Source organism: Perognathus longimembris, chromosome 3 (genome assembly GCF_023159225.1).
Source record: "Perognathus longimembris pacificus isolate PPM17 chromosome 3, ASM2315922v1, whole genome shotgun sequence".
In the NCBI taxonomy this organism is placed as follows: domain Eukaryota; kingdom Metazoa; phylum Chordata; class Mammalia; order Rodentia; family Heteromyidae; genus Perognathus; species Perognathus longimembris.
Genome location: NC_063163.1, coordinates 63,012,535 through 63,040,527, shown reverse-complemented (window position 1 = coordinate 63,040,527; position 27,993 = coordinate 63,012,535). Strand labels below are relative to the sequence as shown.

At 43.6% G+C, this 27,993-nt stretch overlaps 1 protein-coding gene across 1 annotated transcript; it reads right to left on the bottom strand.

Moving 5' to 3' along the window:
- Window positions 1–18: 18 nt before the first annotated feature.
- Window positions 19–25,580, bottom strand: Atp12a (ATPase H+/K+ transporting non-gastric alpha2 subunit). Its single transcript, XM_048340843.1, has 20 exons — window positions 25,467–25,580; window positions 24,296–24,409; window positions 23,314–23,448; window positions 23,084–23,201; window positions 22,585–22,853; window positions 20,377–20,575; window positions 20,121–20,230; window positions 18,042–18,176; window positions 14,098–14,290; window positions 11,383–11,558; window positions 10,737–10,873; window positions 6,656–6,806; window positions 5,013–5,181; window positions 4,771–4,925; window positions 1,970–2,093; window positions 1,649–1,794; window positions 1,298–1,431; window positions 1,013–1,114; window positions 296–387; window positions 19–127 (listed from the first exon to the last, which is right to left on the bottom strand). Exons 1-20 carry the CDS (start codon window positions 25,563–25,565, stop codon window positions 99–101), a joined length of 2,787 nt encoding a protein of 928 aa, XP_048196800.1. The 5' UTR covers window positions 25,566–25,580; the 3' UTR covers window positions 19–98.
- Between the last annotated feature and the right edge of the window lie 2,413 nt (window positions 25,581–27,993).

Sequence of the window (27,993 nt, the reverse complement as noted above, 5' to 3'; positions counted from 1 at the left end):
GTTGTATTTCTTTTTTTTTTCCCATCATATGAAAGTCTCTGTGGTATGGAGTTTGAAATGTCCATAGATTTCCCCGAGACTCAGTGAATGATGTGGTCTCAGTAATACATGTTCTTATCCCACCAACCTGCAGAGGTAGAAAAAAGTAAATCAGAAATAGAGAGCCTTGGCACGAGGCACACAGAATCTCAATCATCGTACTGTGGATCCGGAAGTGGATCTTGCTTTGGCATGGATGAGGCTCTGGGTTTGATTTCCAGTATAGTGTTTCAGAAACAAAATTAGTACTACTCACTTCCAGGGTAGAGCCTGATGAAGAGCTTTCGTATCTCATCATATACCCAAATCAAGATGGCATGTGGTATAGCCACAAACCAATATTGAGCCCTAGAAACAGAAGAGAGGAAGGTAAGCCCTGGCGTGTCCAAAGAGTCCAGACCCTGCCCAACAGCAGGAGATGTCCTCTTCATTGTCACACAACATAGATCTGCAAAGCTGCTTATCTTACTTGCATCGTGATTGCTAGGAGCAATATCTGCCCTTGACGCAACCTGTTAGATGAGGATGGTGGTGTGGTAAGGCTTGGCAAAACCCCAGTTTTTCTTTTTGGGAATGTAAAGCCCAAAGCCAGGTTCAGCCACAAAGTCCTTTTGATCTATTTGGAAAGACTTGATGTGGGGGGGCTGGGAATATGGCCTAGTGGCAAGAGTGCTTGCCTCGTACACGTGAAGCCCTGGGTTCGATTCCTCAGCACCACATATATAGAAAATGGCCAGAAGTGGTGCTGTGGCTCAAGTGGCAGAGTGCTAGCCTTGAGCAAGAAAAAAAAAAAAAGAAGAAGAAGCCAGGGACAGTGCTCAGGCCCTGAGTTCAAGGCCCTGGACTGGCCAAAAAAAAAAAAAAAAAAAAAAGACGATGTGGGAAGACTTGAGGGAAGCCTGGTGGTTATTTTGGCTGCTATAGGGCAGAAATGAGGCTAGCTCTGTTTTGGTGCTGTTGACGGCAAACTCACCTGAGCATGGTGAAACTCAGGGCTGTAACACTTCCAAGGCCATAGGAGAGGATCAGGGCAATGATAATTTGAGAGGCAATTCCTACCCAGATGACTTTATTTCTGCAACATATACGAAAGAAAACAAATGGTCAAATCCTGTTGCTCCGTGATTATGGACCCTGCAGACCATTCTCCTGATGGAATCAACATCTCGCGTAACAGAGGTAGCCACAGGTAGGTGGACTGGCAGATCCTGGCATCTGACATAGATAGGAGGACCCTGATGTTAGGCATGGGAGGTACCTGAAGAGCCCCTGTTGGAAAATGGAATTCCTCCTGGTTTTCCTGATGATCAGATCGGCTATTTGCTGGATCATAATGCCAACAAAGAAGGCTGTGTAGCCTGTCCACTCTAGATATTTCCTCTGGTACCTTGTCTGTTAAAGGACAGAGAAATGTGATATGAAGCTTATTCCTAGTAAAGGCCAAGTCTATGTCCCCAAAGAATCTCCTACCACCCGCCCCTGGCCCTGTTAACTGAGAAGCTTCCCAAACCTGTCCTGTCAAGGTCATCCCATGAATGTCAGTCCACATGGGACACTGAGAGGAGGGGAGAAGGACCAAGTGATGCTGGTGGCAGAGTTTTGAACTCACCCATTCCTGCCCATAGCTGTCTTCCAAGTCATTTACATCATCCATTTCCCATTGTGCCCGAAGGTTAATGAGCGTGGTGGGCAAGAAGCCCTGTTGTGCATAGACTGTGAAATATACCAGGAAAGCTCCCAGGGCTTGCATGAGACCTAGAAGAGTGAAAGATATGGATCCAGGATCTGTGCTAGCTTCTGAGAATTTCCTGGCCCTTTTGCCTTCTCTCACCCCCAAAAGGAAGAACACACTTTTCTCATTGTATCTGGGCTTTGAAGGAATTCCCTGGGGATGACCCTTGTGTGACAGGGAGGGACACCTTCCTCATACCAATGTGCAGGTAAGAGTAGATGGCAAGCTGCTTGTTCACCAATCTGTCCTTCTTCTTGTGGCGAGGCTTCCTGTTCATAATGTCGCTTTCAGCTTTCTCATAGGCCAAGGCAATGGAGGGAATCTAGAGGGGAGAGGACCCATGAGGCCTAACATCAAAATGCCTTGTCTATCCAGAGTGAGGGTTAATAGCCATGGCCTAGTGAGGGTGGGCCCGGTGTGTGTGTGTGTGTGTGTGTGTGTGTGTGTGTGTGTGTGTGTGTGTGTATGTGTGTAACTGGTCTATCCAGGGTACAAGCAACACATGGTGAGTGCATTGTCTGTATGGAATTTAAGAGCAGCCAGTTTTAAAAATCGATCTGTCTGCTTTGTGGCACACAGATGTAATCCCAAATCTCGGGGAGGCTGAGATAGGAGGATTGTAAATTTGAGGCCAGCTTCTGCTCAAGCTTGAGACTGTCTCAAAAAGTCCTGCAACCCACACTACCAACTATCACAACAGCAACAAAGGTATCTTCCTTTTATTACTATGTGTTGACAGTTTGAAGTAAGGCTCATTGTTTTTTTTTTTTTTTTTTTTTTTTGCCAGTCCTGGGGCTTGAACTCAGGGCCTGAGCACTGTCCCTGACTTCTTTTTGCTCAAGGCTACCACTCTACCACTTGAGCCACAGCGCCACTTCCAGCTTTTTCTATATATGTGGTGCAGGGGACTCGAACCAGGGCTTCATATATATGAGGCGAGCACTTTACCACTAAGCCATATTCCCAGCCCTGAAGTAATAGTCATTATAAGACACCTTTCCCCTTTGAGGAGGACTTCTTCTATCACCCTTTCTCTTAGGCATTCTGCTAGATCCCAAAGCAATGGGATAGTGCAGTGGTTTTCTCTCTGGTCCTATCAATAATCCAGACTTTTACAAGATAAATCCTCAGGCCAAACTCCAGCATTTCTGATGGAGGAAGTCAGGGTTAGGACCAGAGAATTTGCCTTTCAAACTGGTCTCTACAAGTTTGAAAAATGTGCCAATCTGCAAGACTTGGAAAATGACCTGTGCCCTCTGGGATCTCAATTCCCCTCAAAGGAAAAGACATCTGTCAACTCATGGGGGGAGCGGGGAGAGGGAAAGGGGGAAGGAGGAGGCAGGGAAAAAATGAGGGAGGAGGTAACAAGTGGAACAAGAAATGAACTCACTGCCTTATGTATGAAACTGTAACCCCTCTGTACATCACTTTGACAATAAATAACTAATTATTTTTAAAAAAAGACATCTGTCATCTCTTCAAAATGGGAGGGTCATTGCTATGTGACAGTCATACTGAGGCAGAGGAAAGGGCAATTTGCAGGGCCATTTTTGTGATACAAATTCATCTTGTTCCTTTTTGCCTTGTAAAGCCAAAGACATATGGGGAACCTTTCATGGCGCTTTAAGTAAATACATAGCTAGTCAGAGGCTGAGATCTGAGGATTGAGGTTCAAAGCCAGCCACATAGAGAAGTCCATGAGATTCTTATCCCCAATTTATCAACAAAAAGCCACAAGAGAAGCTATGGCTTAAGGAGTAGAGCACCAGCTGTGAGCAAAAAGCTAAGAGAGAGATATAGGCCCTATGTTCAAGCCCCAGTACTAGTGTACACGCACACACATACACAAACACACATACTATTATTACATATCATTATATAATGTTATATAACTATATAGGAGGGTGGAGTCTAGGTTAGCTATTGTAGGACAATGCTTTTTAAGTCTTGATAACTACTACTTCACGCTGTTTACAGGAGGCACTTTCAGATCACAAGGGATGACTGTGGAGTTACCATTTTAACTACTACCCTAGGTCCCCTTCCCCCACCTCCTAAGGCACAGGGACACATAATAGGGAGGCATAGGAGCTGAAACAGTATCATATTGTTTTGGAGGGTCAAGACTTTCTTTTTGTGTGCTGGTACTGGGGCTTAACTCAGAGACTGTGTGCTGGCCCTTAGCTTTCTTGTTCAAGGCTAGTGCTCTACCAGTTGAGCCACAACTTTGCTTCTGGTTTTTTGTGTTCTTTTGCTAGTTAATTAGAGATAAGAGTCTCACAGACTTTCCTACTCAGGCGGGCTCTGACCTGCAATCCTCAGATCTCAGCTTCCTAAGTAGTTAGGATTACAGGTAAGAGACTAGCACCCAGCAAGACTCTTTTTTGGGGGGTGGGGGAGGGGATGGGGTGGGATGGGGGAGGAGAGTTGGGGGGAGCGGGTGGGGGGGAGTCTATTCCAAGTGTTTTCCTACAGAGCTATATCCCCAGCCTCAAGACTCAGGTGTTGAAAAATTCCCCATGGAGTGAAGTGGCTTTAATTTGCAAACATATGACAGACAACTAACTCTCTTGCTTAGAGGCGTGGTTTGTGGACCACTAGAATAGTGTCACCTTGGAGGCCTTTAGAAATACACAACTATAAGCCCCCATTGTAGGGAAGTTTGAGAAGCATTGACTTTGTCCATCTCATGGGCCTGGAAAGCAACTTATCTTTTTTTTTTTTTTTTTTTTTTTTTTTTTTGGGCCAGTCCTGGGCCTTGGACTCAGGGCCTGAGCACTGTCCCTGGCTTCTTCCTGCTCAAGGATAGCACTCCGCCACTTGAGCCACAGCGCCGCTTCTGGCCGTTTTCTGTATATGTGGTGCTGGGGAATCGAACCTAGGGCCTCGTGTATCCGAGGCAGGCACTCTTGCCACTAGGCTATATCCCCAGCCCCACAACTTATCTTTTTTATGCCCAGGGATGTCACCAGACTCTGCTTTCCTTCAGGATCACTTACAATGTCTGTGCCCAGGTCAATGAACAGGATGGTAATGGTGCCAATAGGTAGAGGGAGCCCAACAATGACGTAGATCAGGAAGGGACAGAGCTCAGCAATGTTCTTGGTCAGGGTGTATGCAATGGTCTTCTTTAGGTTGTCAAAGATCAGGCGACCTAGGCAAGATGGATCCCCTTATAAAACTTGCTTCTAGTCCCGCAGGCAACCCGATTGCCAAGAAGCACTTAGGAGACCTCACTTACCTTCTTCTACCCCTGTGACTATTGATGCAAAATTGTCATCCAGCAAGACCATGTCAGCTGCATTTTTTGCGGCATCAGAACCTGCTATTCCCATGGCAATCCCAATGTCTGCCTTCTTCAGAGCAGGAGAGTCGTTCACCCCGTCCCCTGTCACAGCTACAACTGCATCCTGTGGGTACCCCGTAAAAAACGATAGTAGGTTTAGCAGGCCTCAGGTTGGACAAGAACACAGTCTCCCTTTCCTTTTGAGGCTCCCAAGACTATTGGAGCCAAAAATGAAGTGCTCATTTTGGGAAAAGATAAGGATGAAGATCTCAGGAGCAAAAAACAAGCATCTGGAACAAGATGTGTTTATATGAAAAAAAAAAGTGCATGACAAACAGGCTTCTTATGCAATGGGCCCTTCCTATTGGTGGGTTCCCTATCTTCAGATTCAATCAATTAAGGATTAAAAATATTGGGAAAATGGCTGGGCACTGGTAGCTTATGCCTGTTATCCTAGCCACTTGGAAGGCTGAGATCTTAGGATTAAAGTTTGAAGCCAACCCAGATAGGCAAGTCTATGAGACTTTTATCTCTCATTAACCACCAAAAAGTAAGAAGTAGAGCTGAGCTGTGCCTCAAATGATTGAGCACAAGCTTGGAATGAAAAAGCTAAGAGACAATGCCAGGTTCTGAGTTTAGGCCCCAGCACTGGCATAAAATAGTATTAGGAAAAGAAAACTGCAACTGTACTAAATATGTATGTACCTTTTTCATTATCCAAACAAAATGTTATGACAGCTACTTACATAGCAATTACATTAGATCAAGTATTATAAGTCACCTAGAAATGATTTAAAGTATCCTGGATAGTCATGGATCCTTGGTAAACATTATCTCATTTTACTTTATTTGTTTAGCCAGAATTGGAGCTTGGACTAAGAACCTCAAACTCTCACTTAGCCTTTTCTCTCAAAGTTGGCACTCTACCAGTTGAACCATACCTCCAATTCTGACTTTTGCTGGATAAGCGAAGATAGGAGTCTTGTGGACTTTTCTGCTTGGACTGACTTTGAACTTCAATCCTCAGATCTCAGTTTCCTGAGAGCTAAGATTACAGGTATGAGCCACCAGTGCCTGGCTATTATTATTACTGTTGTTGTTGTTATTATTTTTATGTTGGGTGTGTGTGTGTGTGTGTGTGTGTGTGTGTGTGTGTGTGTGTGTGTGTGTGCCAGAACTAGGGCTTGAACTCAGGGCTTCATGCTCTTGCTTGGCTTTCTTTTTTGCTCAAAGCTGGTGCTTTATCACTTGAGTCATACCTCTGCTATATCATTTTATTTCAGAGACTTACGCATCAATGGACCTTGTTATCTTTGGAGATTCCTGGAACCCTGTGAACACCAAGAGAAGACTGCACCTTATGTCCTTACATGTTTTATTTTATACCTTTATATTTAAAAACCTTTCTGTATTCACACCTATCACAGAGACCAGTGCTTGGCTGTGAGAAGCCCTGGGTTTTGAGGATAACATGCAGAGGGCTGAGAAGTATGCAGCAATGGGAGCATCTCAAAGGAAGACAGCATGTTAGCCACCCAAACGCTGCTCTACATTTCCCAATAGCCCAGGCAGCCATCCAGTTACTGGCATCTACTCACCTGCCTCTGGCAGCCCTCCACAATGATCAGCTTCTGCTGGGGGGAGGTCCGGGCAAAAACAATTTCTGCATAGTTGGCTAAGAGTTCATCCAGCTGTTCCGGAGTCATGTCCTTCAGCTCCATGCCGGTCACCACAGCTGCTTTAGCATCCCTAGAAGGACAAGAACAACCCAGTCTCTCACCATTGGGGGAAAGGTAAAGATGGCCAATTCAGAATCAAGAACACAAGGAGCTTTAAACAACATGTGTTGGAAGAAGGAAGTAGAGCTGTGGCTCAAGAGCATGCCAGCCTTGAAATAAAACGAAACAAGAAAGATGATATGTTCAAAGGAAAAGGGGGGGGGGCAGTGTGTATGACAAGATACTAGGTGAAAGCCAGGTGTTAGTGGCTTGTACCTTAATCCTAGTTGCTCAGGAAGCTTAAGATCTGAGGATCACAGCCAGCTTGGGCAGGAAAGTCTGTGAGACTCTTAGCTCTCATTAACTACCAAAAAGCCAGAAGTGGAGGTATGGCTTAGGTGGTAGAGTGCTAGCCTTGAGCAAAAAAAGCTAAGGACAGAGCCCAGGCCCTGAGTATAAGACCCAGTACCAACACACACACACACACACACACACACACACACACACACACACACACACACACGAAAGTAAACTGAGTGAGGCTCAAGGCTAGATCTTAAGTTGAAGCACTCTTCTGGGTGGGAGCTGGGCCAAGCCTCTGATAGTATCTAGAACCCAATGTCCTTGACACCTGCCACTCCAGTGAGATCTCAGAGGTACAGACACTGGACAGACTTCGTCTTCCTTACAAGTCAGTAAATTGAAGCTAAAACTAAGGCTGTATCCTAGTGTCCTATAAAATTATACTAAGTGAAGTGAGCCAGACTCAAAGATACATGGACTCTATGGTCTCCCTTATTGGGAATAATTAGTACAGGTTTAGGCAAGTCACAGCAGAGGCTCACAAGAGCCCAATAGCTAAACCCTTATGAACTGATAAGATGATGCTAAGTGAAATGAACTCCATGTTATGGAAACGATTGTTATATCACAGTTGTAACCACTTTCAGCGTCCCATGTGTATCTGTAGCTTCTATTATTGATGATGTTCTTGTATGACCTTCCCGTGGTTGTACCTACACTATCTCTGTAATTTTATCTGAGTATAATGGAAACCGTGTATACTGGTATTAGAACTAGGAAATTGAAAGGGAATACCAAAATTGGGAGACACAGGGTGAAAAAAGACAAATAACTACAAAAGCAATACTTGCAAAACTGTTTGGTGTAAGTAAACTGAATACCTCATGGGGGGAAAGGGAAAGGAGGAGGAGGGAGAGGGGTATGAGGGACAAGGTAACAAACAGTACAAGAAATGTATCCAATGCCTAACGTATGAAACTGTAACCTCTCTGTACATCAGTTTGATAATAAAAATTTGAAAAAAAAACAACAAAAAAACTAAATGTGAAATAAATGTGAATAATCTTTCCTTTTATGAACAGGTGAGAAGCAGTACCTTTGGACAATGATTTATTTCACAAACAAAAGGAGGGTTGAAAATAGTCTGTTCAGGTCTAGAAGTATAGTTCAGTGGTAGAGTGCTGCCAAACATGCACTAGGCCCTGTGTGTGGTCCCCTAGTACCACAAAATAAACCAAGACCTCCAGCTTGTTTATCTGTTCTGGGCTATAGAGTTGTAGTATGCTAACATACATAACAAGTCTTTGCTGTTTATTTTAGGTTTATAGAAGTCTACTATGTGCAATGTGTTTTGTAGGGAGAAAGGATTGCTGAAGTATTAGGATTATTGTCTGTGACTTATAAAAGTAAAAGTAAGTTTCTTTCATTTCCCAGTCAGGGAACCAAAAGAATACAAAGTAAGTATCTATGTATGTATGTGTGTGCATATGCGTGTGCTTGAACCAGGGCCTTATGTTCTTCCTTAGCTTTTTCTGGTACTCTACTACTTGATGCTTCAGTTTTAACTTTTTATGTGTGGTCCTGGGGCACCCAAAGAAATCAGGGCCTGGATGCTGTTCCTGAATTATTTTGCTCAAGGCCAGGGCTCTACCACTTGACCCACAGCCCCACTTTCAGCTTTTTAAAAAACGAATTGGAGATAAGAGTCTCATGGATTATCCTGCTTGGGCTGGCTTTGAACTGTGATTCTCAGATCTCAGCCTTCTAAGTAGCTAAGATTATAGACATGAGCCACAGATGCCTAGCTACTTCTTGCTCTTTTTTTTTTTTTTTTGCCTGTTAATTGCAAACTCCAGAAACCCTAATTTTGTACAAGGCCAGGTATGACCAAGCAAGGCCAGGTGCAGGCTGCAAGGTCAAGTGTGGCTAACAAGGTCAAGTGCAGCCTGAGCTTCACCTCCTCTTAGGCTCTCCAGTAGGCTGGACTCTCAGTTCTAAGACACCCGTCTCCTACTCTCCGAAGCCTGCACAGGCCTCTCTTAGCAAGGATAAGCAGCTCTTACCTCAGCTAACACTCCACATTCCAGCCTTCAAATTAATGAATTCAGGGCTGGGAATATGGCTTACCGGTAGAGTGCTCACCTTGCATGCATGAAGCCCTGGGTTTGATTCCTCAGCACCACATAAACAGAAAACACCGAAAGTGGTGCTGTGGCTCAAGTGGTAGAGTGCTAACTTTGAGCAAAAAGGAATCCAGGGACAGTGATCAGGCCCTGAGTCCAAGCCCCAGGACTGGCAAAAATAAAATAAAATAAAGCAAAATGAATGAATTCGTAGCTTAAATACTGTAGGTAAAAATTATTACATGCCTTTTTCTTTGGGTTTTGTTAATTTTGAACTTTTCAGGCTTATTTTGCCTCTTGATGCTAAATATTGGAATTCTAACAAACTATTGGCATTCTTAACTGCTAGCAAAAATATATATCAAGGTAAGATAAGAAAGAGACTTTTTCTTTCCCTTTATGTTATTAGAATTTTATGGTCGCAGAGCCAGAGCTGATGAAATGGATAAATAAAAATATTCATGAAAGTATCTGTTTTCCTCTTCTGTATATTGTGGTGACTAGTGTGAAAATGTATAATCCTATTATTTAAAAAAGCAAACAGCCAGGTGCTGGTGGCTCAGACCTGTAATCCTAAACTACTCAGGAGGCTAAGATCTGAGAATTGCAGTTCAAAGCCAGCCTGGACAGCAAAGTCCATAAGGCTCTTCATTGAACCACCAAAAAAGCTGGAAGTGTAGGTGTGACTCATGTAGTAATGTGTCAGCCTTTAGTGCAAAAGCTGAGGGCCTTAGATTCTGATTTCAAGCCCTAGTAATAGTGCACACGTGCGTGCACACACATACACACACACACGGAGGAAAAAAAGGTAAACAAACTGCTCTTTAGGGATGTTATTTATACAAAGTAGTGCTTACAGATCTCAGATTTCAGACATTGTTTCTAGGCCCAGAGGCTGTCATTCTGGCAATTTGCTGCCTAGGAATAATTTACCACCTGGCTGCTGTGTGTTCCTAAAATGCAGAAGTGCCTGGGAAACTCAAAGGAGTTCATTGGTCTTTCCTTTCTCCCCACATGCATGAGAGCTGAATCCAGCAGGTAACTTTGCAACTTGAGATTTAGGATGTCTTCCATTCACTTAATCTACACTGCTCTTCCTGAGTGACTCTTTCTTTATGCTGACCACATCACAATGGACTTATCTTCTTGATCTGATTGGATAGAAAGCTTCCCCGGAGTCAGTACAGCACCTGTTCTGTTGTTGATATAGTGACAGGGTCTGGCATAAGAGCCTGGCAAATAGTTGGCACTCAATAATTTTTGAACAATTGTTGAGAAAATTAATAGATAATGGATGGATAGTTGGATGGATTAAAGGATAGACATAATTAAAAGAATTAGGAGAAGCAAGGCAAAAATGGGTTCTTAAGAAAAGTCTATTCCATTTCTACTAGCTATAAAGAGTATATTTATCTAACTGTACATTAGGAAGACAACTGAACTTACAAGCTCACTAGGGAAGGTACATGAAACCCAAAGGATTCTTAATACTTCCTGTAAGAAATGGAGTTTCTACTCTGTAGTTCTGTATTTACCTTTTGTTAACTTGCTCCACAGCAATGTTGAGACGTTTTGCAATGTCTTCCACGGTCTCACTGTTGGCAGAGATGATCCCTACACTCTTGGCAATGGCTTTGGCTGTGATGGGATGGTCACCCGTAACCATGATGACCTAAAATACAGACAACAGGAGCTCATGGACAATGAGGAACTCAGCTAGGCAAAGTAGGAATGATGGTTCAGTATCCTCTATTCTACAGGATCTGGAAGAACAGCAATAGCAATATGGTTGCTATGGTTTGCCTTGTGTAAAATTCTAGATTGAAGATGCAATTTTGGTTTTTGAAGAATATACTGATTCCCTTGGGTCTTTCCTTACTCCTACATTTTGGTGTTTTGGTTTTTTTTTTTTTTTGCATTTCCCTTCTTGGACATTAGAGGAAACATTTTCATTTTGATGATATTTTATTGGTTAGACAAAAGTCTATAGGTGTCTACTTGATACGTTGCTTGAACAGTCTTGGTAAGTAACATGATGGAATTTATAGTGCGGTTTCCATACCATAAGGACAAATGGATCTTAGAGCCCTAAATACTAACCATCTCTGGTGACAAATGACTTTAAGGAGGGAGGGGGGTGACATCTAAGAGGGCTCCCTGAGTCAGGACAATCACTCCCACCTTGATCCCTGCGCTCCGACATTTGCTGACAGCATCTGGCACAGTGGAGCGAGGGGGATCAATCATTGACAAGAGCCCCACAAAACACAGGTTGGAAGTGGGAAAGTTGATGGTGTCTACGTCAAATGAGTAGGTTTCAGGAAACTCATCTGCTGACAGGTAGAGATGACAGAAACCTGGAAGAGGCAGGGATTTGGGAGTTAATGAAATCAGGCTAAGCAATGCCAAAAGCACAGGGAAGGTGGAGGTTTAGCACAGTGGTAGAGCAAATGCTGAGCAGATACCAGGCCCTGGGGTTGATTCCTAGCACCAAACTCACTAATGAACTAAAGAATTAAAAAAAAGAATGAAAGGAAAGCAAGGACATGTTGATAAACTTTCAGTCTTTTACTAATTTCTTTAATGCCAGTACTGGGGCTTTAATTTAGGACCTTGGTGCTATTTCTGAGCTTTTTCACTAAAGGCTGGTGCTATACCACTTAAGCCATAGCTCCACTCTTTTGTGGCTTTTTGGTGATCAGCTGGAGTTAAGAGTCTAATGGTCCAAGCTGGGGTGTTGAATACCAACCCTCATAATCTCAGCTTCCTGAGTAGCTAGGATTACAGGCATGGACCCCCAGCTCCCAGATAGTTGTTTTCTATCTCACCAATACATTAGAATAGAATACAGCCAAATTGATTTAATTCTTTCAATTCCATAAAGCACTTTTATTTATTTTTTGGTGTCAGTCTAGGGGCTTGAACTCAGGGCCTGGGTGCTATCCCTGAGCTTTTTATTGCTCAAGAATAACACTCCAGGGGCTGGGAATATGGCCTAGTGGTAGAGTACTTGCCTCGCATACATGAAGCCCTGGGTTCGGTTCCTCAGTACCATATATATTGAAAAAGCCAGAAGTGGCGCTGTGGCTCAAGTGGTAGAGTGCTAGCTTTGAGCAAAATGAAGCCAGGGACAGTGCTCAGGCCCTGAGTTCAAGCATCAGCACTAGAAAAAAAAATAGCACTCTATATCGTGCTCTGTGCGTGTGTATGTAGTAAGTTGGAGATAAACAGTCCCATGAGCTTTTCCTGGAATAGCTCTGAACCATGATCCTCTGATCTCAGCCTCCTGAGTAATTTAGGATTATAGGAGCTACCAGCATCTGGCTCCATAATGTCACTTTTTAAAAAGAAAAGATGGCTTTCACCCCAAATCAATGTGTATTGTATATTCATTAGGTCCTATGTTATGTTCTAGACCAGTGTTACACTAGAACAATTGGGATAGCCTTTACTTCTGAAGATGTCTCTGTTTATGTGAGAGAAACAACCGAAGAGATAAGTATAATAAAACATGGTTGTAGAGTAGAGATACCTTCAGTTATCTAGAGAGTCAAAAGACCACACAGGGTGGATGTTTTCCATGGCAAGAAGGGAAGGAAGGAGCAGGCAGAGGAACCAGCACATGCTGGTTTGGCCAACATGTTATCGTATGAAGTGGAAGAGTCTCTAGGGGGATCTGGGAAGTGGCACAAAGCTCAGTTCAGAAGAAAGATAAGCACAATAGAAAAATCACCAGGAATGAGGTAGAACATCTTTTGCTCTAAGCCATTGACATTTCAATTTGAGGTTGTGTCTGGTAGGACCTCCCACATCATGATTTTCTCATCAGCTTTTATATCAAATTAAATTCTCAGCACGTTTTGCTGTTTCTCACATTTCAGTAAAGCAGACTTCAAGAGGTCAAACGGGAGGTTTCTGAAGCAACTAGTCAGATGGAGGCCAATCATGTGTTGAAAAAGAGGTTAGCAGGATTTGTGGGCTACTCAAGCTGTGCTTAAGGCATTAGCATCTCATTTGTACATTTTATCTGCATTAGAAACTCAGACATCCTATAGCAACACACATTCCACAGATTCCATGTCTACTGGCAAGCACTTTCCTGGTGTTTAATGAGCCTTATCACTAACCATGAACTGTTCTCTTGAATTCATTATTCTGTAATTCTGAACAGGTTCCCTCTAGTCTGCAATGGAAGATTATTCCAGTGACAGTACTTCTAACGCCCCTTCTATCTCTAACACGTTCTGTCTCCTCTGTTCCTGGGATTACTTTTAGCCTACTCATAAAATTGGAGGTATAATTTTTTGGGTTTTGGTATGTGTTTGTATATGTGCTGCTAGTGGGGCTTGAACTCAGGGCCTAGATGCCCTCCTTTAGCTTTTATGCTCTATGCTGGTGCTCAACTTGAGACATACCTCTACTTCTGGCTTTTTGCTGGTTAGTTGGAGATAAGAGTCTCATGGACTTTTCCATCCAAGTTGGCTTTGAACCATACATAATCATCAGATCTCAGCCTCCTGAGTAGCTAGAATTACAGATGTGAGCCACTGGCTCTCAGCTTAGCACCATCCCCTTACATGTTACCATCCAGTTATCATATTGTTGTTGCCCTCCTCTTCCTCTTCCTACTTTCTCCCTCCTGCTCTTCTTCTTCCTTGTCCTTCTCTTCCTGTTCTCTTTTTCTTCTTCCTCCTCTTCCTTCTTTTTTTTGCAGTGCTGGGGATGGAACTCAGAGCCTCACACATGCTAGGCAAGTGCTGTACCACTAACCTATACATACAGCCCCTCATATTGTGCTGGATCTAGTCTGTGTGATGTCATAGCTACTCCTCGAGCTCATGAGGGCTTCATCTTCCACATCTAGGAAATGCATGGGCCTTCTCCCATGGCACTTACCTAGTACCCGCTCGCCCAGGCCACCCAGCTCCATGTAGGCCATGAGGAAGGCATCGGCCATATTCTTGTCCAGTGGCTTCTCTTGGCCATTGATCATGATGGTGCTGCACTTCTCTAAGATCCTCTCAGGAGCCCCTTTCATCACCATGAGGAAGCGCTTGTCATTGGGATCTTCTGTCTTGTGGATGGATAGCTGGGAGGGCACAATGAGCATGTTAGGCATAGCTCTTCCAATGAGTAATAGGACAAGCTGGGGAAATAGGTTCTTTGCTTTCCATTTGTCTTCAAAACATAAGGGAGGAGGAGACGGAACAAGGACATGTCTGGGCATAACTTTTTCTGTGTGTGCCAATACTGGGACATGACCTCAGGGCCTCACTGCTCTAGCTTGGGTTTTTTGGTTAAGGTTGGTGCTCTACCATTTCAGCAACACCTCCACTTCCAGCTATTTGCTGGTTAACTGGATATGAGTCTCTTGGGCTATAATTCTTAGGCTCTCTTGGAATCTTGATACTCAGATCTCAGCATCCTGGGAAGCTAGGATTACAGATAGGAGCCACTAGTGCCCAGTAGGCATGACCTATCTTTAAAAAAAAAAAAAAAGATTTTATGGCCAATTAATGTGCTGACACCTAGACCTGGCCTGCCCAGAGGACACACTGAGTTGGAATCCACACTAAATGGAGCTTGCATTGCCAAAACCAAAAAATACACACACACACACACACACACACACACACACACACACACACACACACACACACACACCAAACCCTGGCTACTGTAAGGTCAGATGCACCCCTCAGCCTGCAATAAGTTCTTCTGGGGAGCATGTAGGGGTACGGTGAGAATTGTGAGTCTGTATGCTTCTGAGGCTCATCTCTCCCTCTCTGTAATAAGCATCCATATTTTAGACCTGAGCAACTTTTAGGGAAGCAGGAATTCCTATGCTGCCTTGCCTCAGGATCAATACAGTTTTACTGAATAGAAAAAGTCAGGGGAAAAAAAGTTAGAGAATAAGAGGACATAGTCACCTACAGATTTTCAGGAGGACAGTAAAGCAGCAGGGGTCACCAGTTTAGCATGAACACTCTTGACCCAGCAATTTTACTCCTAGAATTATTCTTTTTTTTTTTTTTTTTTTGGCCAGTCCTGGGCCTTGGACTCAGGGCCTGAGCACTGTCCCTGGCTTCTTCCTGCTCAAGGCTAGCACTCTGCCACTTGAGCCACAGCGCCGCTTCTGGCCGTTTTCTGTATATGTGGTGCTGGGGAATCGAACCTAGAGCCTCGTGTATCCGAGGCAGGCACTCTTGCCACTAGGCTATATCCCCAGCCCTCCTAGAATTATTCTAAGAAGATGGGAGAAAATAGATCGGGGAAAATAGGTGAAAAAAAATAAAGTGGTTAAATCTATCAGAACCCTAAAACAGACCAACAGTTCTTCTAAGAATGCAAAAGGCTTTCAGGAAGCTTTTGGAAACTGCAGCATTTAAGCCATACCCCAGTCCTATTCTTTGTAATGTAGTACATTCAGTCTTTTTTTTTTTTTTTTTGCCAGCCCTGGGGCTTGAACTCAGAGCCTGAGCACTGTCCCTGGCTTCTTCTTTTTTTCCCTCAAGGCTAGTACTCTGCCACAGTGCCACTTCTGGCCTTTTCTATATATGTGGTGCTGAGGAATTGAACCCAGGGCTTCATGTATACCAGGCAAGCACTCTACCACTAGGCCATATTCCCAGTCCATATTCAGCCTTTTATAAAATGTTATATGCTGAGTGCTGGTGGCTCATGTCTGTAATTCTAGCTACCCACAAAGCTGAGATTTGACAATCACAGTTCCAATTCAGCTAGAGAAATTCCGTGACACTTTTATCTTCAATTAACCACCCAAAAGCCCAAAGTAGAACTCTGGCTTAAATGGTAGAACACCAGCCTTGAGTGGATAAAGCTAGGGACAGCTTCCAGATCCTCAGGTTAAGCTTCCGTACTTGCATAAACAACAACAAACTTTAAAGCATTGTCCTAACTTTCCAATCTGCCATATTTAAAGTATTTCCTGAGTCAATCTGTATAGAGTGGAGCTGGTCTATGATCAACAAATGATATACAAAAATCTCAGGAGCCAGCCTGGATTACATAGTAGTAAGACTGTCTCAAAAAAAAAAAAAGATAAAAGGAAAGCAACAACAAAAAGATAAATGAGAGAGAAAATGTGTTAAGATTTGGGGGAGAGGGGAACTGGAGTACAACCTGATTTACCATCTCAGAAAGTTGCCTTCCTCAAGAACAAGTCTTTCCCACATGGTCCGCCTGAACCTGTTTTACTTCTGGCCGTAGAAAATATGTGGCCACTGAAGTCTTACTTGTGAAAACTGGTTGTGCCACTTAGATGCTGTAAGGCTAGGGTCTCATGAATGCTTTCTAGGAATCTATTTCTTCCTCAATAACCTGAGATTCATTAGTCCCACCTCACTGACTTGTTGTGAGGATTAAATGAGTTAATGTAGGTAAACCCTGATATTTATGATACAGCCAGTCTTTGATATCCTCAGCAGAATGGCTCCAGGAGCTCAAGGATATCAAAACTCTCAGATGCTCTAGTTACATGAAATGTTTTTTTCAAACACATTGAGGTGACTTCTATTAGCTAGTGTCAGTGCTAAGGAAACAGTTGTTCTTTATTGTAAGGACTAGGGACAAGGGGAAAAAGTCTGCACATATGTAGTACAGACACAATAATTTTGTTTCCAATTATTTTTTTGATCCATGGCTGGCTGAATCTACAGTAGAACTTGAGGGTACATGGGCCAAATGTATTTTTTTTTTGGCCAGTCCTGGGCCTTGGACTCAGGGCCTGAGCACTGTCCCTGGCTTCTTCCCGCTCAAGGCTAGCATTCTGCCACTTGAGCCACAGCGCCGCTTCTGGCCGTTTTCTGTATATGTGGTGCTGGGGAATCGAACCTAGGGCCTCGTGTATCCGAGGCAGGCACTCTTGCCACTAGGCTATATCCCCAGCCCCCAAATGTATTTTCATTGAACAATCAATGTTCATTTTTTCCTACTTCCTTTACCTGTCCTTTAACCTTTTTGAAGTGACCATGACCCCTCACTTTTGCACAAGTTATCTAGTGGTGATGGTGCTGTGTGTGTGTGTGTGCACATGTGTGTGAGAGAGTACTCGGACTGTGTGCATGTGTGGATGTATGTATGTGCAATATGTCTATAATATAGATTCTTTTTTTTTTGCCAGTCCTGGGCCTTGGACTCAGGGCCTGAGCACTGTCCCTGACTTTTTTTTTTGCTCAAGGCTAGCACTCTGCCACTTGAGCCACAGCGCCACTTCTGGCCGTTTTCTGCATATGTGGTGCTTCATGTATACAAGGCAAGCACTCTTGCCACTAGGCCATATTCCCAGCCCTCTATAATATAGATTCTTAATAAGAGCTGCAGGTCCTGACACTCTAGCTTTATTGTCTTCTCTACCCTATTTTAGGGAGAGCAAGAAGAACAACAGAGGAATTTGACCTGGATTGATTAGATGCTTAGTAATTCTTTGTACCCAAGAATTACTTTTGAAGCCAGGTTATCATCCAAAATATGGATTAACCATGCCAGGTGCTGGTGGCTCATGCCCATAATCCTAGCTACTCAGGAGACTGTGATCTGATGGCTATAGTTTGAAGCCAGCCCAGGCAGGAAAATCTTTAAGACTCTTATTGCCAATTAACCAAAAGCCAGAAGTAGAGATATGGCTCAAGTGGTAGAGCACCACCAGCCTTGAGGAAAAAAACACAAGGACAGTGCTTAGTCCCCGATTTCAAGACCCACTACCAACACACACACACACACACACACACACACACACACACACATATTAATTAATGTATCTAATGCATAAATGCAGAAGGGTCACACTAGTGACAATTGCTGGTTGTGAGGAAACTCACCTGAAATTTGTTGGTAGAGTTGAAAGGGATTTCAGCTACTTTGGGATTTCTTTTCCTAATTTCCATCACATTACCCAAAATAACTTCTGAGAATTTCAAAAGTGCAGTTTCTGAGGCATCTCCAACCACGACTTTCTGCAAATAAAAAGTGATAAATATTTGCAACATGTGATCTGGCACTTTTTGTGATGATGATGATTGATTGATGATTGATTGGTTCTGGTCTTGAGGCCTGAACTCAGGGGCTGGGCACTGTCCTTGGGCTTTTTTTGCTCAAAGCTAGCATTCTAGCACTTGAGCCACAGCTCTATTTCCAGCCTAGAATCTCAATGGACGTTCTTGCCTGGGCTGACTTTGAACTGTGATCTCAGATCTCAGCCTCCTGGGTAGCTAAGATGACAGGAGTGACCACTGCTACCAGATTTTGTGATTATTCTTAATGAACGAATATGCCTTTAGCATATGAACCAACATGTCTCTTGTCTAAGCTTGTCACCTACTTGAAGAAAGATCCAAAGCAATCACATGACTACTGACTGAGCCACGATTGTGTAAGAATGTAAACCAGTGGTGCCATCTACTGGCACTAGGGAAGTTCAAACAGGTGGGAGCTCTGAAAACTGGAAGGTTTCCTGAACTATATACTTATCAGATGGGTGGGAGAAAGGAGCTGAAGAAGGCCTTCCAGACCAAAAGGCTACCAAGAAAACCATGGAAGGACTCACTGTGAGTCTGAACATGAAAGCAAGAGTGAGATTTGGAGGATCCTGAAAGGCAGGTGGTGGTCTAGACTCAAGAAGTGGGAAACAGAAAATCACAGAAAGTTTTTGATATATGAAAAATGGAGAGGAATAAACCAGAATGATGGAGGCCGAGGAAGTGGTTGGTTCAGCTATGATTGAAGTGTAAAATTATCACTGGGTTCTGGTGGCTCACACCAGTAATCCTCTCTGAGGATCACAGTTCAAAGCTAGCCTGAGCAGAAAAATCTGAGAGACTGTATCTCTAATTAACCAGCCAAAAAGCAACAAGTGGAGATGTGGCTCAAGTGGTAGAATGCTGGCTTTGAGCAAAAAAGGCAAACACATGAACCAAGCCCCAAGTTCCAAAGCCAGTACTGGCAAGCTTGTGCTCACAAACACACACACACACACACACACACACACACACACACAGATAAGAGGAAGAAATTAGTAAAGGATAGCTGGCAAATGGAAAAAGCTAAGAGCCCATTTGCAGTGACTCATTGAGATGGAAGAGTAAGAGAAGATGGGAGGGAGGGAGGGAGCTAGAGGGAGGCAAGGGGCGATGATGACAAACAGGAGGAAGGAGCAGAAGGAGAAATAAGAAGAAGAGGAAGAAAGGAGGATGAGAGAGTTTATGTTCCAATATTCCATGAGCTCTTAGAGTTTTGTGTGCTGCCATAATCTAGTTAAGAGGACTATGTGCGGGGCTGGGGATATAGCCTAGTGGCAAGAGCGCTTGCCTTGTATACATGAAGCCCTGGGTTTGATTCCCCAGCACCACATATACAGAAAATGGCCAGAAGTGGCACTGTGGCTCAAGTGGCAGAGTGCTAGCCTTGAGCAAAAAGAAGCCAGGGACAGTGCTCAGGCCCTGAGTCCAAGGCCCAGGACTGGCCAAAAACAAAAACAAAAACAAAATAAACAAAATAAAAAACAAACAAACAAACAAGAGGACTATGTGCTAAGATCAGATCAATTGTGTTATTATCCAATTATATTTTATTCAGTGAGGGCATTGTATAACACAGAAGAAGCTCTGCTTATATCATTTAGCTGATAAAGAAGTTAGAAAAGCAAATTAAAGAAATATACATTTACCAAATGGGATTGAATTTTGAAAAGGATCACTATTTTGAGATCTTCTAAGCACCTTAATGATTTCTCAAGGCTAGCTAGGATTAAGAGAACTTTCTGCAGGTCTTCTGCATCTGGCTTGCTGTTACCAGGGCAAACTTTACACAGGTAGAGAGCTTAAGCCAAGTACTCAAGTTCAACAGAGCTACCTCACATTGCCCACGCCTTAAGATCAAGTGGCCATGAATGACAGCATTACCTTCATGATGGGGACACTCTCCTGTCCTGGTCTGAACTCGGCTCGGTTACACAATGTTATTATTTTGGATAAGGAGGCCCAGGTTCCAGAGCTTTGGTCAAAGGCTTGGTCTGGAACACAGAGAAGGAACAGTGGCTGATGTGGGTGTTAGGCCTGCCATGCCCAAGTCATGCCTTTCATACCATGTGCTGTCCCAGCTGACACCTCTGCTCAGTCCTCAGCCTTGAGCCCCAAGTGAATGCTCCACAAAACTCACTGGACTGGTTTTCACTTGTATCTGCGGTGAAGATCTGGTTGTCAAACCACAGATGAGCCACAGTCATCCTGTTCTGGGTCAGTGTCCCGGTCTTGTCGGAGCAGATGATGGAGGTGGAACCTAGGGTCTCTACTGCCTCCAGGTTTTTCACCAGACAGTTCTTCTTGGCCATCCGTTTTGCTGTCAGTGACAGGGTCACCTGGCAGGAGAGAGCATGAGACGCTGGGGACCATTGTTTTGAACTGAGGTGTGACCATACAGAAATTTCTGAGGTTATTTGGGATGGACTTTTGGGAGAAAGCGGAATTGTTTTAGACTAGAGTTAGAGGCTAGAGGTAAAGCAAGGCTGAGATGGTGACTTCGAGTTGTCAAAAGGCACAATCGTTTGTTTTTTTTATTAAGTGTGGAACACTTTTCTTATCGTTTCATTCTTGAAAAAATGATCTGCAACAGCTTATGGGTGGCAAAGACCGGCTAGGGTGTAGCCAGTGCTAATGCAGAATTTGAAAGGGAGCTTGGGAGACCAGGGGTAGAGCTCGGCAGCACAGCACCGAACCAAAAAGAAAAGGTAGCAGGCCACTCATGAGCATGAGTGGGTAAGAGGGACCTGGACTAACATGGGCAAAAGAGATTGTCCCCGTGCCCATGAAGCTTCTGGAAAACAAGAAATTGCTTTATTTTACCTTTTCTTCTCTTTTTAAAAATGATACTGGAGATGGAACCTTTCGCCATGTACTTTTTAGGTCAGGGCTCTGCCACTGAGCAACACTCTCATGCTTCTAGGTTTCATTTTATGAACTATATATTCTGCGTACTGCTGGCTCACACCAGTAATTCTATAAATTCGGGTGAGATCTGGGGATCCTGGTTCAAAGTCAGCTGGGATAGAAAAGTAGGTGAGAGTCCTCTTTAATTAACCATCAAAATGTAACCATCAAAAAGCCAGAAGTTTTGACTCAAATGCTACCATTCCAGCCTTGTGTAAATAGCACCCAGGCCCTGAGTTCAACTCCAATACCAGCATGCCTTGCCCTCTCCTCTCCTCTCCTCTCCTTTCCTTTTCTCTTCATGGGGATGGAGTCCACAGCCTTGGATTTGTTACGTAAACTCTTACTGAGCTATACATCCAGGTCTTTGTTTCATTGTAAGAACTCTTGAGAGTCTTTGAAGGCACCAGATCTTAAAGCATTCTTTCATTTTAAATTTCTTTAAAGTATTATCTCTTGGAGCCACCAGATATCTGGAGCTCAAATACTACTAGCAGTAATAGTAGTAGTAGTAGTAATAATAATGATGATAATAGTAAGAGTAATCACTCATCCCTGGCTAGGATGACAGCAAGCCACTAGCTGTATAGGTATCTAACTAGGATAGCTCCCATGGGCCTCCTCAGGAGAGAATAGAGAGGACAAGCTTTTTTCTGAGTTCTTGACTAGGTGGACCTTAACAAAAAAGACAGCCAGCGATGAATCTGAGGGCAAGGAAGGAAACAACTGAATTCCTTCACAGAAAAAAAAAGGGATTTTTTTTTGGGGGGGGAGAGTCTGAGAGAAGATCCAGAAATATGGCAAACAATATTCCTAGGTTCTTATGTTGCAGAAACTGCCAAAAAAGTGGTTGATTTACAAGAAATATGGGGAAGATATAAGGCTTCTAGAAAAATATGCCAATAGTGGCTCAAGTCATCTATGTGAATTGTATGCAGATATGAAAATAAAGTTTTCAAGGACAAAGCAGTCAAATATGAAAATATTACGAGTCAAATGCTAGTGGCTCATGCCGGTAATCTTAGCTACTCAGGAGGCTGAGATCTACGGATCATGGTTCAAAACCAACCAGGCTCTATGGGAAAATCTGTGAGACACTTTTCTCTAATGACTCACCATAAAGCAGGAACTGGAGGTGTGGCTCAAGCAGCACAGCATCAGCTAAGGGATCTTGAGTTCAAGCCCCACTACTGGCACACACACATACACACACACACAGACACACACGCACACACACACGCACACACACACCCCACCCAAACATTACAGATCCTTTTGTCTACAGTCTATTCTAAATGGCCTGTGGTAGTCCTGGTGGGGAGACTACATCGCTCCACTGATGGGGGAACTTTGGGCTTCCATGTGAGCATAGGCCTCCCCAAATAGCAGTAGTAAGTGCCAAGAGTGTGACAGTACAGGTGACCTAGCAGCATGGACTCACAGTAACAGTGGCCAGGAGGCCTTCAGGCACATTGGCCACAATGATGCCAATGAGGAAGATGATGGAGTCCAGGACATAGTACTTCATGGACACTGCGATGATGAAGAAAAGAATGCCGATGGAGACAGCCACTCCGGCCACAATATGAACAAAGTGCTCGATCTCAATGGCAATGGGTGTCTTCTCATTTCCAACACCTGACGCCAAGGAGGCTATGCGACCAATGATGGTGCGGTCCCCTGTGTTGATGACCATGCCTGTCGCCGTGCCTACAGGGGAGGTAGACAATTTACTCCAGTGGTATTGTTCACAGTATTCTTGGATGCTTTACTGGAAGGGTTAACACCTGATAGGACAAACGCTGGCGTTAGTCCCCTCAACTCTGGGTTTGCTCTGGGAAAAGCTTTGGAACAAGGAATGGGGAAACCAAAAACGTCAGATGCAAGAGGGAGGGAGACACAGGTGAGGCCGTGTGTCCCTGAGAGCCAGTTGGCTGTACCTTCTAAACAGGTTGTGGAGTAGAAGGCTATGTTCTTTGTTTCCAGAGGGTTTTCATGAGTGAATTCAGTTGAACGAGACTGGGGCTCAGATTCTCCCGTAAGAGAAGAATTATCTACCTGGAAGAAATTTTGAAAACAATTCAAGATGAATCACCTTGTTTTCTGCCTCTACCAAGACCAGGAAACAACAAAATGCCTGCTGGCTCCAGGCAGGATCCTCAGTACTCACCTTGCACCCCTGGGATGCCAGTAGCCTGAGGTCTGCTGGGATCTGGTCTCCTCCTTTAATCTCTACTATGTCCCCCACCACCAGTTGCTCTGCAGGAATTATCTTCTTTTCAGAATCACGGATGACAAGAGCTTGCTGTAGATGACAAGGGCAGGTCGTTAAGCTCTGTGATAACATCGCCCCTCCTCCCCCACCGCCTGCCCCTCAGTTTGAACTTTACAGCAGCCTAGCACAGGAGGCCTGGGCTCCAAGGCCCTCAGAACGGCATTGCCCAGGTGAAACTGAATACTGTTTCTTAGGGCCTAAAGACCTTAAGAATACATTTTCTTCTTTAGTTTTGCTCTTGAAACCAGATGCTGTTGGACTGATTTGGTCAATGGAGAGCACTGGGCCTCCCAGAAAGAGAGGCTATTTTAGAATGAACCCCTCTGATTGGTTGTCTAGGAAGAATGCTGAGATTGGCCAAGGGTTCAACAATCTTTTTGAGATTGGTGGGAGGTGGGGTGTGTCTTCTATATCTTAGTGTGGTGGGAGGAGTCATATCTACTAGAATCTTCTTTTCTGGCTGGAAGCTTTCTGGGCCAGGGCTAGGGTGATTTCTCTGCTGTGAACTCTTAAAAGGGGTTCCTGGATAGCAAGTGGGAAACCCTCAAAGAGCATTTTGGGACAATACGTTATGAAAGCAAAAGCAGTCACAGATAACAAAAAGTCATCACAGATGACAAAAACTATGTATGGATCTTCTATTCTGATTTCACTTGAATGATTGTCTAAATGGTCCAGAAGATGTTGTGTAAGACCTAATATATTTTCCCTGCTTTTCTTTTGAGAAAATATTTTCCTATATCTCACTTCATCTCAAAACCTTGTGAGGAACTGAGATTTAGAGTCCAAGATGCCCCAGACAGCAAAGAATGGGATTCAGGCTGTCTCCCCAGTGGGAAATCATTCAGAGCCCAGAGGAAGGATGGCTGCTACTTACCTGGGGAATCATCTTACTGAAGCTGGCCATGATGTTGGTGCTTTTGGCTTCTTGGTAATAAGCAAAGACCCCAGTCAAAATAACAACCAGAACAAGTATGGCACCCAAGTATACCTGGGTAAGGAGGAGAGGCAGTTCAGAGATACAGGTCCAAGTTGAGTATCTTTAATTTAGAACTCCAAATTTGTAAAGGTTCCTTCATCTGGAACTTTTTGAGGACCAACATAACACCAATGTGGAAAATTCTACACCTGACCACATATGATGGATCACAGTCAAAACACAGGCATGTAAAAATATTGTAAAAAGTTACTCTGAGGTTATGTGAATAAGGTAAATAGGAAACATGAGTGGATTTTATGTTTTCTTTTGGGTGCCACACCCAAGATATGTCATTATGTATAATGTAAAGAATCCAACCCCTGCCAAAAAATCTGAAATCTGGGGAACTTCTGGTCTACCATGTCTCCTGGAAATTATTCTCTGCCCCTGTCCCTTGGCACTACTGATATGCTGTGTCTCTGGGGATTAGCCTGCCAGGACATCTCATTAGCCTTTGCCACTAGGCTTCTTTCTCTTAGCACGGTGTTTGCTAATTCAGTGTGTGGGTCTGGCACATATTTCTCAGCAGGCAGAGAGCTACTTTCCATGCCAAAGAAAGATTAGCTCTGAGGAGAATGCCTCAAGGTATTTCATGGGGATGTAGATCCCACTCCCTCAGGGACTCAAGAAATCTTGCCTCTATTTTAAAATTCATAATCATATTGCCTCTGACACATGGGATTTTATTTTCAGTGTCAGTGCTGGGTTCATCTTTTAAGGTCTTTGGCTCGAGGCTGGCATTCTACCACTAGAGCCACAGCTCCACTTGTGGCTTTTGGGTGGTTAATTGGAGATATGAATCTCACAGACTTTCCTGCCTGGGCTAGCTTTGAACTATGATCCTCAGATCTCAGCCTCCTGATTATCTAGGATTACAAGTATGAACCACCTGTGCCTGGCTTCTGACATACTGGAAAGTCAAGGGTCATCTATTTTACATTTCCCACCTATTACTGATGGATCAGTGGTAAAATATATACAGTGGTAAAAATATACTGTGTCCATGGATGGCTTCGCTTTATGCTTCCATTTCTCTCCATTACTGAACAAAACCGGGGAGGGGGCTTACGTTGTCTAGGGAAGCAGCATTATTGAGAGACTGAATCCCATATGCGATCCAGCACAAGATGGCGCCTATCCACAGAAGGATGGAGAAGCCCCCCACCATCTGCTTGAGGAACTTGATGATCTCTGGAGTTTGTTTAGGAGGACTGAGAGCGTTGGGACCATCTCGAGTCAGGAGTTCTGCAGCTCTGACACTAGAGAGGCCCTGAAAGAAACAAATATGTAGACAGTGGGAATTAGGTATCATTCCTTTCTCGGAGGTTGGGCTTCATGTCTCTGCAAGTTACTGTTAGGTGCTGATATATACAAGTTAGCTGGGAAAAGGGAAAGAAGCTGCCTCATCCTTCCAAGTTCTTACATGTTTAGAAAGGATTATTTTATTTTTATCAATAGGAATTAAGTGAAGTTATGAAGTTTTGTCTAAGTATTCTATGATGTTTAAAACAAAATATATCGATCTTCTTAAATATTTATCATTTCTTTCTTTTCTCTTCTTTGCTGGTCCTGGGGCTTGAACTCAGGGCCTAGAAACTGTCCCTGTCTTCTGATCCAGGCTAGTGCTCTACTAATTGAGCCACAACTCCATTTCTGGTTTTTTGGTGGTTAGAGATAAAAGTCTCACAGACTTTCATGCCTTGATACTCAATTCTCAGCCTGTTGAATAGCTAGAATTGCAGCTGTGAACTGCCAGTGCCTGCCTGCCCTCCCTCCTTTCCTCCCTCCCTCCCTTCCTCCCTCTGTCCTTCCCTTCCTCCTTCCCTTCTTCCCTTCCTCCTCCCCAACCATCTTCTGGTACTAGGACTCGAACTCCAGTTCTCACTCTTTTTGATCAATGCTAGCACTCTACCACACTTCTGTTTCCAACTTTCTGCTGGTTAATTGGAGATAATAGTCTTTGGGATTTGACTGCCTGGACTGGCTTGGAACTGCAATATGTAGATGTCAGCCTTCTGAGTAGCTAGAATTATAAGGGTGAACCAACACCAGCGTCTGGCTATAATTTATTATTTCTTTTTGGCAAGAAATTTCAAGATCTTTTTGTTGTTGTTGTTGTTGTTGGCTGTGGGGTTTGAACTCTGAGCTTGGGCACGGTCCCTGAGCTCTTCAGCTCAAGATTAATGCTCTACCACTTGAGCCACAGTGCCACTTCCGGTTTTCTGGTGGTTAATTGGAGATAAGAGTCTCATGGACTTTCCTGCCCAGGCTGGCTTTGAACCATGATCCTCAGATCTCAGCCTCCTGAGTACCTCGGATTACAGACGTGAGCCTCCAGCACCCGGCCTCCCTATGGCTTTTTTGAAATATAGAGTACAGTTATCTATAGCCAGGGAACTACACACTAGCACACCAGAATACTTAATGTCCATTGATAAACTTCTCCCCATCCTGTCCCTCCACCTTTTATGAAAGACTACTTAAAATTTACTATCAGCCAAGCAGTGATCTCCATACATTGACCCTCCAGAACAATCTTCTGAGGAAGGTATCTTCATTATCTTCATTTCCAAACATGGGACTTGAGGCACATGACATTGAGGTAACCTCCTCAAATATCACTTGACGGGTATATGGTGGCACTAGAACTTAGCTGGCTGACTGAATCCCCAGCTACTGCACCACACCCAGCTTAGAATTTCCTGCCCTAGAGATTTATTTGGAGATGGGAGTCATTTGGCTAAGGAGGACTTGAAATAAAGAATCTAGTCACTAATGTTGAGGACAATGTAGTAACTAATCAGAGAATATCATCTGTTCTGAAACTGGGTATCTCACAGGCTAGTGTTTCATTGTTAGTCTGCTACTTCCCCACTATTCTATATATACACACCCTGAGTTGTAAGTTCTCATTCATTGCCACAGTTATATATCCCACCTGAGTTCTGAGACTCATTCAAGGGGTCCCTTCCCTGATATGTGTGACACCCATGAGAGCCTAAAGGAACCCCCATCCTGAAATCCTGTTTATAGTTTCCCCCAGACACTTAATACATTTTCTTTTCTTTCTTTTTTTAAAAAAAAATCTTTTTTCTAAAAGAGAAACAACTACAAAAGCAATACTTGCAAAACTGTTTGGTGTAAGTGAACTGAACACCTCTGGGGGGGGGAAGGGAAAGGGGGGGAGGGAGGGGGGTTTGAGGGACAAGGTAACAAACAGTACAAGAAATGTATCCAATGCCTAACGTATGAAACTGTAACCTCTATGTACATCAGTTTTATAATAAAAACTTTAAAAAAATCTTTTTTCTGTTTTTGTATTGTTTGTTGAGATAGTTCATTATGTAACCCAGGCTGGCCTCAAATTCCCAGTCATCCTGCTTCTGGGATTATAGGCATATACTGCTATTCCTGGCCTAAACTATTTCTTAACCTTTCGCCCTAATTGTAAATGACTTAGTGGAAGTTCTCTATCTCACTAGTTTTGAGCTTGCTCTAGGATCTAATGCCTTTTCTGCAATAGTGAGTAATATTGGTTGAATCACTGTGTTCTGAGTCACCACCTTTGTCCCATCACTCTCCATTTGCAGTTCCTT

Bases quoted from the DNA above. Each gene is read 5' to 3' on its own strand.
- Atp12a (XM_048340843.1), bottom strand. From the start codon at position 25,565: ATGGTGGGGGGCTTCTCCATCCTTCTGTGGATAGGCGCCATCTTGTGC. The intron at 20,231-20,376 runs GTGAGTTTTGTG...TCTGTGTTCCAG, and splicing joins TACAAGTGAAAACCAGTCCA to ACCAAGCCTTTGACCAAAGC. The intron at 128-295 runs GTGAGTAGTACT...CTACCTCTGCAG, and splicing joins CATCAGGCTCTACCCTGGAA to GTTGGTGGGATAAGAACATG.